The sequence below is a fragment of the Nanorana parkeri genome, unplaced genomic scaffold, assembly GCF_000935625.1.
Source record: "Nanorana parkeri isolate BGI_ZX_2015 unplaced genomic scaffold, ASM93562v1 scaffold178, whole genome shotgun sequence".
In the NCBI taxonomy this organism is placed as follows: domain Eukaryota; kingdom Metazoa; phylum Chordata; class Amphibia; order Anura; family Dicroglossidae; genus Nanorana; species Nanorana parkeri.
Window position 1 is genome coordinate 1,666,556 of NW_017306446.1, and position 11,340 is coordinate 1,677,895.

The 11,340-nt window shown below is 46.9% G+C and overlaps 1 protein-coding gene across 1 annotated transcript in view; it reads right to left on the reverse strand.

Annotated features, from left to right (window-relative positions):
- Window positions 1-11,340, reverse strand: part of LOC108785774 (striated muscle preferentially expressed protein kinase-like) — a 52,937-nt gene that overhangs the window by 39,542 nt on the left and 2,055 nt on the right. Inside the window, exon 2 of the mRNA XM_018554914.1 lies at window positions 8,689-8,773. Within this exon, the coding sequence (XP_018410416.1) occupies window positions 8,689-8,773 (85 nt within the window). The remainder of the gene's footprint in view (window positions 1-8,688; window positions 8,774-11,340) is intronic.

Genomic DNA, 11,340 nt, shown 5'->3' on the forward strand with positions numbered 1-11,340 from the left:
TATGGAGCCCACAAGCATCATTCCATTAACCATTCACCTCCTGGGACGTTGTGCCCTGCAGGTATTATTGGTCTTCGCTCTCTCCTCATCAACTGAACTGTCTGTTGCGTCTTACAATGAGCAGCTGACGCTGTACACAGAAGTGTGCGATCATCTGTCTGCCGCTTCCACTTGACCCCTAACCACCGAGCGTGTCTGGGAAAAAATAATGCCGTCGTTATGTTTTGTGTGCAGTAGAGTTTGACGGTGATGTATATTTCAGCCGCCGGTATACGGGAACTGCTAGCCGGCTTTTGGTTATCTATAAGTCCACCTGGCAATGCAACTAGTCAGCTGCTATATATACTCAGGTGATACGACGCCGGCTTAAAACCCAACTGAACTTCCAGTTTCAATCAGCTAAATGGTGGATCCAGTGGCGTCACAAGAGGGGTGCGGCCCGCACCCGGGTGACACCATTGGAGGGGTAAAGTATAGTAGATCCCATCACACTCCTGATCAGTTTTATCAAGTCCACGTAAGAAGTTTGGGGGGATGCTGGAAGTGACATGGATGCCTCCGCATACCAAACATAATAGACCAAAAGTCACTCGCACTCCAATGCAAATCGAAGTCTATCTCCTTTATTGACCTTTGTGATGTCACAATCAACAAAATGCGACGTTTCTGAACCAAGCGGTCCCTTCTTCATTTAGGAAAACAAAAGCGTGGAGGGGTGACTGACAGTCATTTTGATGTCACCCCTTCTGAAATTTTGGGCACTTGGTCATGGACCGAGAGCCCGACAGTTGCAGGAGAGAGGAGGGGACCGGCGACATAACTCATCCCCCGGGTTAATATGCCCTCCTCCTCACCAAGATGGCCACCGGCAGGTATCTCCAAGATGCGCAATGACGACACGGCGGGGGGTCACCAGGTACGCGCTCCGGGTGACACCTGGCCTCGGCACGCCCCTGGGTGGATCAAAGCTAAAGGTTTTCAGGGCCCTTTCAGACCTTGGTGTCCTGATGTGATGCGTTAACGTAAATGCACGTTTTTATTTAAAAACATTGGCTGGCAAAGCAGCAAAACTAAAAAAAATAAAGGACATGCCTGATTTTTGTCAATGCAACACACAGTAGTCTCTTGCCAGCATGCTGTGCGGAAGCAGTGGCCTCTCTGCAGAGGTCCATTATCCCCTCTGGTGAGTCAGAGCTAGAGCTCTCCAATCAACAGCCTAAGTTTAACATAGCTTATACATGCTTAGATATTCTTCGTTCCATCTGCGGTCTAAACGAAGAAAATAGAATCCTCCAAGCAAGCTGAACAGCATGGACGGATAGCCGCTGGCAGAATACCTGAACTGTGCTTGCAGCCAATCTTCAGTCACAGATCGACGTCTGTCGAGGGAACATGGTCACCAACGGAGCGAATTTTGGCCAAGTCCTGCAGAAAATTTGCTCCATGTCTACCCTACTTTACTCAAGCTCTTACTGTAGAGCTTTAGGTCTGCCTCAGCAGGTCGGCAGAGAGACCACTGCTTCCACACAGAAAGCAAGGTTCCTTCTCTACAGCATGTTGGCAGGGGACAGCCTTTTATACTCAGGCTGTGGCTGCTTTTTAAAGAAAACGGGCTGCAGGACTTTGCACACCTTTTGTTTTGCTGCCCGTGGAATGTATTTAGCTGATTTTAATTGACAGATCAGTTGGGCTTCATTGTTATGCTGGGCACACACCTTACAACCATTGCAAGACTTTTGTCTTGCGATGGTTGTAAGGTACTTAAAAAAACATACAATCTGCCTATCTAGGACAGATAGATCGTACTTGCGATGATCGCAAGCCGCTCCCCCCTGAGGGGCGGGCTTCTGATGACCGCAATGCCGAATGGCCCGTCCGGCATTTATCTTATGAACATGCTACACACCCGCCGAACATCGTACGATGCTCGGCGGGTTTTCGAACATGTTTGTAAGTTTAAAGTCGTGCGACCTTACAGTAGTAGAGGTCGCACGGCTTCCACACACCTTACGATAATCGTACGATAATTCCCGCGATTATCGTACGATTATCGTAAGGTGTGTGGGCACCCTTAGTGACATGCATTGGAATCTGGCTGTGCAGTTCTCCCAACAGTGAACCCGTGATTTGCTTATGAATGGCAGATTAACCCTTCATAAGCATGTGATGCTCCCCCTCCCTACGGCTGCTTTTACTCACCTTCCCTTTGCTTCCCGCTGTCCCTCCCAGCAAAGTATAACAAGCTCTGTGTAATCTGCACGGTAATCAGAAAGGAGATTACATGGGACTGAGGACTCGCCATCCACCCTGCTATGCTGTTGGGTTGCATTTTAGAGGTAGAGAGAGTCATGCTTCTAAATCCCTGAATAGCCAACAGAACATCAGGGATGCAGACGGAGTATGTATGGCGTCTAGAGGGAACTTTTTCCGGTTTGGGATAGAGTAGAAAAGAATCATTAGGTTAAACCTGACAGAGGTTAAAATCCTTCCCCATTTTATCCAATGCTAAAAAAAGGTTTGGCCGGACATACACTTCGGGGTCCATTTATAAACAAATTGCAAAGCCATTCACCCTGAAAATCTCTGTGAACGTTTTTATCTGTGCAAATACAGGCATTCGCATCCGAACATAGAATATTTTCTTTTCAGGATGAATGTAATGTAATACCAAATTATGGCCACTAGTAGGAGCCGAGGAGCATAGAAAATACATACTTGTTCCATATGCAAACATCGACTTCCTGCTCGAAATTCAGAACCCTGGCCTGCCCCACTCTGAACTGCACTCATCTCCATTGGTTAGTGGGACTCAGCAGGGGTGGAGCTTGCCTGTAAGGCCATAGCCGGGAGCTTGCACACTACTGCGCATGCACAGGTCCCAGTCTTCCAGGTTGCCAGAAAACGTGAGTTAGTGCGCGCACAACGGAATGTGGTGCACAGGAAGTGACACAGTGGTGCACAGGAAGTGACTAATAGATGTTCCTATTTAAACCAGCTGGCCCAATGGGTCAGTGCGGAACAGTATTTCAGCTTGTGTTCCTGCTGATCTGTTGCCTGTTACCTCGACCCGAATTGCTGCTGACTTCGACTGATTGCTGCTGACTTCGACTGATTGCTGCTGACTTCGACTGATTGCTGCCTGCCTCTGACCTCTGCTTGTTATCTGGACTCTGCCTCTGCCTGCTCCTTCTGTTCCGCGCTGACCGTCTGTCTTGACCCCTGGCTTGTTTGACATCGCTCCAGTTTCTGCTGCAAACCTCGCTGACATCACAGTTGTGCACCCATGCCAAGCTTCCTCAGCCAATCGGTCCTCCACCAGGTAAGTGATATTGCCAGATCTCTGATAGATGCTGCCATTCACATAACCTACCAAGCCATAAAGCAACCCATCCCTTTGGTCATGCAGAGGTTTGTATGAACGGTATTCCATACACACAAAGGCTTTTTCTACAGAGAAAAAAATAGATGAGACAGGCGTGAAGATTGCGCATGGATTGCACCATACGGTATGATTGCGCAATACCGCGTGCGATTACATAATTATTGTACAATGGCAATATAGCTCTGCAAAGAAAATTAATCGTGCAATGGAAAAAAGATGAAACATTTCGGCTCCGCAGATGAATATTTTTACTGATGGTTTTACCAGAATTATATATATTTTTTTTTATTAGGCAAAGAAGCGATCGGAGCAAAGCACCAGTGCGCCAAGGTGTGAATGGGCCCTCGGTCTCTTTGCTACAGAGAGTCTTAACCTCATATTGACAGATTGCTCATTTGCAGCAGACTGAGATCGATACGACCCTAATGCGATAAATGTCAACAGGCAGTTAAGGCGGAGACGTAGTGCGGAGACGTGGAGCGGCGGCAGCTCATGCCGTAATGCACACACAGCATGCGCAAGCCTACTTATGACGGACTTCCCTATAGTCAATGCTCTTCCAGCGCTGACAGGTCCACACGCTCCACCGCCGCCATCTTTATGACTTCCACAGCATCCTACATTGTATTCTATTGGCCATTGGCATATATGGCAGTGCATAGCCATGAAGGTCAATCTGCTCATTTCTAGTTCGGTTTCTAGGTTGCCGGTCTGCTCATTGGAAAGAACTGATGATGTCAAACTTAATGTCCAATGGGCAGACCTAAAGCTAACTCGGGTCTCCCGCACCAGCCCCCCACCAAGGACCACCCCCAACTCCTTGAGCCACTCTGCATGTATTTAATGCCGTTGATAAAGAACGCCTGCACATGTGTTCCAGAGCAATGTTATTCCAGCAACCGGCACCATTGTCGGTGTCTTACCCATGCCGATGGTAGACCGCGTGGTCATTGTACTGTGCATGTGCTGTGAGTAATGCAACCAAAAGAATAAAAGACATGCAAAGTCTCTTCTGCCCTCTGAATTGGACCGTGCAGATCACGTCACTGGTCAGAAGTAATCTGGAACAGGCGAGCATATAAAAAAAACCTAACATACATGCAGGGGGGCCACAAGGAGTTGGAAGGTCATTGGTGGGCGCTGGTACGGGAGCCTGAAGTTAGTTTTAAGCCTTCCCATTGGACACCAAATCGCCATCATTACTTTTATCCAATGAGCAGACTGGGAACCTAGAAGGCTGTAAAAACAAACTAGGAATTAGCAGATTGACCCTCCTGGCTATGTACTGTGGCAGGGGTGTGCAAATCACAAGACTGGCTTTGCAGAATTATAAATCCTGTGTAATATAGAACAGTGCATGCCGGGAGTTTATTCTTCTATCCATTTGTATGTGATTACCTACAAACAGCCCGATAGAAATGTATAAACTTTAGACCGTACTTAATTCGCAGAGACCGCCTTGAACCAGACCATCGGTCCTAGGTCATCAGATGTATGCTTGAATAGGACACAGCGCTCATTCTAAGGCCTTGTTCACATGGGCGTGCACATCCATGTGGCGTGCATGCACGTGCAGAGACTTGCTCCCGGTAAGTGCATGCACTATGAGTAATTACGTGCTGCCGCCTGTACTTCCTGGGTGCCTGCACTTGGACTTAGACAGAGTAGGCTAATGCAGGGGTAGGCGACGTCGGCACTCCAGCTGTTGTGGAACTACAGGTCCCATGATGCATTGCGAGACTCTGACAGACACAGGCATGACTCCCAGACGCAGAGGCATGATGGGATTTGTAATTTAATCACAGCTGGAGTGCCAAGGTTTCCTACGGCTGGTCATTAACACACACACATAAAGTGTGTGTGTGTTAATGACTCAACAGAAGGCAAGATCTAACGTTCCTGAAAAATAAACTTTCCAGCTTGGACCGATTCTTCATTTGCCTAAAGCTCACCACACACCTTACAATATAACTGTACAATCTCCTTTAGATCTACCAGAAACTACGTAGTGCAAGGGCCCGTCTGACTGGATACAAATTGATTGGATAGTTTAGGGCAGAGCTGTGGAAGGGACCTAGCAAACCCCACCCATTACAACTGCCTGCAGAAAACTGCAGGAGGAGGCGGAGACAAGACCAGTCACCGTGCACAAGAAGAGAGAGCAGCAGTGAGCAGCCTTTATTAGAGGAGGGGGCGGAGACAAGACCAGTCACCCTGCACAAGAAGAGAGAGCATAAGTGATTGGTCTTTATTACAGGAAGCTCCAAGTATCAGACTAGCTTACTGCACAGATCTGAAAGAAATACGCTGCAACCAAGTTAAAGTGCATGTCCAGCCAAAACCTTTGTTTTTCACTTTGGGGAGAGGACAAGGCTACGACCCCTGATTGTTCCCTATTGCACATTTTGCCTCACTTCCTGTCTGGTGACACCATTGATATAAAGAGGGAAAGTAAAGGCAAATACCTTCAATGGAGCTTTCAAAGGACCTTTCCTAGGTGCAACATGGAGGGTTCCTGTCATTCTGAAAATGCTAGTTGCCTGGCTGTCAAGCTGATCCCATGTGCCCAACACTTTAAATCACTGACCTGGGCTAAGCATTCAGATAAGGACGTCTGACTTTCCTCTGACCCGCATACCTGTTCCGAGTCAGTGATTTAGAAAGTGAAGCCAGAGCTTCTGCACTACACCCAGGCAACTGGCAACGTCAAAAGGATATCAGTGATGGCAGTTCCCATATTTCCTCTTAGGAAAGTTTTACCAACCTGTTCATGCCAGTGGCACACGTTACGGTCCATATTAGGGACACTCTCAGGTTTGGACTGAACCCGGCCCGAACCTGAGCCCCTCTGAACCCAGAAGAAAGCCCCTCCAAGCCACCCCATCAGCTGCTAGTAGGGAATTCCCCACTCCCAGCTTGACATATGGGGCGGAATGCAGTGACATAATTGACCTTATATGGCTACATGCCCATATTTGGTAAATAACATTGACCTAATATGGTTATGTGGCCATATAAGGTCAATGACATCAGCGCAAGCATCCTGTGGCTTTTTTACATGTTGCTGGGTAGGAATGCCCGGCCCGCAGCTGCTTTCATGGGAGCGCCCATGACACTGCCTGGTTCGGAGGAGCTCAGGTTCGGACCGGGTTCATTCAGAACCCTGAGCTCATCCCTAGTCCATATGGTGTGTGCGCTGGTGTCTGTTGTATAAAGCGGTGTGGTGTTTGTTGAATAGGGCGGTGTGGGTTGTATAGGGCAGTGTGGTGTCTGTTGTGTAGGTCGGTGTGGGTTGTATAGGGCAGTGCGGTGTTTGTTGTATAGGGCGGTGTGGTGTCTGTTGCATAGTGCGATGTGGGTTGTATAGGGCGGTGTGGTGTCTGTTGTATAGGGTGGTGCAGTGTCTGTTGTATATGGCGGTGTGGTGTCTGTTGTATAGGGTGGTGTGGTGTCTGTTGTATAGGGCGGTGCAGTGTCTGTGGTATAGGGCGGTGTGGTGTCTGTTGTATAGGGTGGTGTCTGTTTTATAGGGCGATGTGGTATCTGTTGTACAGGGCGGTGTGGTGTCTGTTGCATAGTGCGATGTGGGTTGTATAGGGCGGTGTGGTGTCTATTGTATAGGGCGGTGTGGTGTCTGTTGTATAGGGCGATGTGGTGCATTGTTATAACGCATCGCGGTGTTTCCTTTCATTCCTTTTTATAACTTTATTGAACTGTCACAGATTGACACTTTATCTCTATTCACAACAGCACGTTGCGGTTTGATGCTGCATGCTGACATGCAATTTTGCGCTTGCACTGTGTAGAAATGCATTTTTACGCAACACACGCCAACGCACATGTAAGATGTGACCAGGGCACATAGAGAGCGAATGTGCCCTTGCACTGAACCTGTGTTGATCAATGCTGATCAATGCACCTGGTGTGAATGAGCCCTAAAGCAGGCCCTGGTCCCTGTTCACTGTAGGACAGGCTCCTGAAGTGACCACTGTGACAGCCAATCACAGTGATCAGGAGGCTCTGGCGGTAAGATCCACTTAAAGGGCCAGCTCCCGCCAGCAGAAGGTGCTTAAAGTACACCTGTCATTAAAGAAATATAGAACATGCTACACTGCTGACCTTGCTCTGTGCTTGCTAGTTACCTGGCTGGCTTCAGTACTGCTCAGTCACACACCCAGAACAAGCATGTACTAAATGAGAGTCACAGAAAGGTGAGAAATCACTATTATATATTATTATATGACAGGGGTGGACAAATTATGGAATTCAGGAGCCAGTCTGTCCAATCCAAGAGCCAGCAGGATTATTTTGCAGCTTCATTGACAACAACTAGGTAAAACCTCAAAAAGTTAGACCCCAGCTATAATTGTTAAGTATCATTGGCGATCTGGGTTATGTCCACTCCTGGTATATTATAATCTTTATAGTACTGAACCCAAAATACAAGGCAGCCAAGCAAACAGCATGTTTTAGAAGCAGAGGTCAGTAATGGAAGCCTACATATTACTCTCTTGACAGGTTCCCTTTAAGATGAAAGCAAACGTATCAAAGGTTGGATTACAATATGGATGGTGTTTCTGGGTTGAGTTTTATCTGCACCGATGCTGATCTCATTAGTCATTAGCAAAACTGTCCCGCTGAACTTAGGATGTGCTGAGCACTTCTTCTCAGTTTTAGGCCCCTTGGCTTGTAACCCAGGTGCTAGTGAGTCCTAACTCAATGCTAGGATTCTGAAGTTTTGGGCTTTAAATGTTCAGTTTTCAGAATTTTGATGTATTTCCGGGTCACTGTACGAAAACTGCTTAGCTGTACTTGCACGGTATGAGCGATTTGTCTGAGCCTAAGCACATTGCCAGCGATAAGAGTATTATATAACCAGCATCTGCCATGCGTACCGTATTTCTGTGCAGGGCGCACAGACTATGCTAATGGCTCTGGTTCCATTATCTATGTTAGCTCTAAGAAGTGCAGGGCCAGCTTGGCTTCTGGATCTCAGATGTGACATCCAAACTGTGTTGATAAATGGGTTGAGCTGTCTCGGCAATAGGAGCGTGATGGGTAGCTGCAGATTCCAATGGGGTAAAAAAAATTGTAGATTGTTGTGTGCGTGTGTAGATTGGGGCAATGTACGCTACTGCTATCGGGGGTTCTGGTGTCCCTAGAAAATACTCAGTTGAGCCTACTGTCGAATGACTTGGCCTGACAATCCCCTTTGTACCCTGCCTATTCTTCAATGCCATGTCTGTCCCATCACTACCAGTCCCCTCCTCTATCCATCCATCTCCCTCCCCTCTCTCCTCCCTTACCTGAGAGCGTCTTTTGATCCAACTCTTCTTCATCTCTGGGAATAGGGGGGACAAGAGAAGAAGGGGACCCCCGGACCAAGCTTTGCTATACTTCCTTGGCTCCTGATGCAGCCGAGAGCAAGCCAGAGCTGAGCATCTAAGATTGTCCAATGGTAGAGACAAAGGGATGTAGTTGACACAAGGTGGATGTGGGGATCCTGGCAGCCCAGCCGATGGATGCCAAATCTCAGTAGCCACTAATTGTGTTGCTGCCGCTCCCAAAGCAGGAGCCAAGTCAGGAATACAATGGTTTGAGAGCCAGGGGGAGGGATGGGGGATGGAGAGAGAAGGGGAGGGTGCAGACATGGGAGCGAGCAAGGGAGGAGAGACTGAAAGAAGTGGATGGCTCAGAACAGGTTTGCAATGCTTTTCGCTGGACCACTGACAAGCATCTATGTGAGATTGTCAAAACTGCATTTTCCTGGACCACTGAGAAGCTTTTGTGTACAGGTTATGTAAATAAAAGCTGGATATATGGCTTGATATACGTCCAATGCCTGCACGCCCAAGGGGTCTATCTTCTCTCTAATGTTTGATTCAAATAAATACTGTACACACCTTTGTCATAATGTATATATATTCTTATCAATGGGCATTGATGTTTTTTTCTATGCATAGTCGGTAATGAAATACACAATATGGCCAAAAGTTTGTGGACACCTGACCATGACACCTACTACATGACCCATGTGTAGAGAGCCCTTAAAATGATTGAGTTCAGATGTTTCCAGTGAAGAGTACTAATAATGCTATAACATACAAAGACATCTTGTGCTCTTCCAGCCTTGTGATAACACTTTGGTGAATATCCTTTTCTGTTCCAGCATGACTGTGCCCCTGTACAAAAAGCCAGCTCCATAAAGACATGGTTTGATGAGTTTGGTGTGGAGGAACGTGAGTGTCCTTAACCCTACTGAACACCTTTGGGTAAACTGGGACACCGATTGCAAGCCAGGTCTTCTCGGCCTTCCATTTTTAGAGTTCAGGTGTTTCCAGCAAAGAGTGCTGTTAAAAATACAGAACACAAAGACATTTTAGACAATTGTGCTCTTCCAACCTTGTGGGAACAGTTTGGTGAAGACTCTTTTCTGTTCCAGCATGACTGTGCCCCTGTGTACAAAGCCAACTCCATAAAGAAATGGTTTGATGAGTTTGGTGTGGAGGAACTCAAGCAGCTTACACATAGCCCTGGCCTCAACCCAAATGAACACTTTTGGGATGAAATGGACGAGGAGACCTGGCTCACAGTCATGTTCCAACAACAGCACCTGACCTTTGGCTGAATGGGCTCGAATTCCCACAGACACACTACAAGTGGAATAGGAAAGTCTATCCAGAATTGTGGAGGATGTTATAGCTGCAAAAAGTGCTATTCATGGTCATGCTATTGGAATGGGATGTTTCCCAAGCTCACATACGTGTAATGGTCTTCTCATCCAACTTGCGTACCTAACCTCACAAATGCTCTATGGACTGAATGGGCACAAATTCCCACAGACACACTCCAAAATCTTGTGGGAAAACCTTCCCAGAAGAGTGGAGGCTGTTATAGCTTCGGGGGGAGCAACTCAATATTAATTCCCATGGTTTTGGAATGGGATGTCCAACAAGCTAACATAGATGTGATGGTGAGGTTTACACAAACTATTGGCCATATAGTACATGTACATGGAGCAGCCATTGTCGTTCATTACATTTGAATGCTTGGTTCTGTACTGTTCCCTTCTGTTAATACTCAGTTTAAGGGTTTGTTCTCATAAGCCCTGATGAGCCAACAATGCCCAACGAAGTCCAAGAGGGCTGGTAAAAACAAGCCTAGATGCAAAGACTAGACAATGAGCCCAATGTCTGGCACTGCACTGGGGTATGCTGAAATAAAAATAGGACATGATGCGTTCTTACACAGCACATTCTGGCCCACTGTAACAGATCGCACGTAGCGTTAAATAGTTTTAAAAAAAGGAAAAAAGCCCATGCGTGTTTTGCGCATAACATGCTGTGTGCGGTGTGAACGAGCCCCAATACTTTACAATGTTACATGATCAATGGGAGCCCTGGATGTCCCCATCCTGTGATCAGTCTCTCTCTGAGAGAAGCTAGGTACGGCTAGAATGGACATTAATGCGGCCATCTCGCATGTATGGAAACCTAATGCTTTGGCTGCTGTTGCTCCATTTTGCTAATCGCTGTGTTTGAATGTTTTACCCTCCATCAATTCTGCTCTTCCTCCCAAGTATTCCCCAGAGCTCCATCTTCCCTCTCTTCTTTTGGTTGTGAGAATCAGTCATCTCATACTGTTCCTGGAAACTCATTCCCGCATACAGTTACATATCTTCTTATTACATAGCTTTTTCTATAGGCCGCAGGTAGGAAAAAGGGTTTTGATTGCGAATGGGCCCTAGTTCCTGGGGTCCCTGGGTCCGCTGCTGTCGCAGAGTAGAACTTACAGTTAAAGTAATATTAAAGTCAAAAGGTTTTTAATGCAGATGAAATCGCTTACAATGGATGCCGCTTCTTGATGTTTAAATGTCAGGAGTTTTTAGTTCCCACAATTTCAGTGAAATCAGGAGTTTTCAGCAACATTTGTACCATTTTGGAGAAATCCATCTGAGT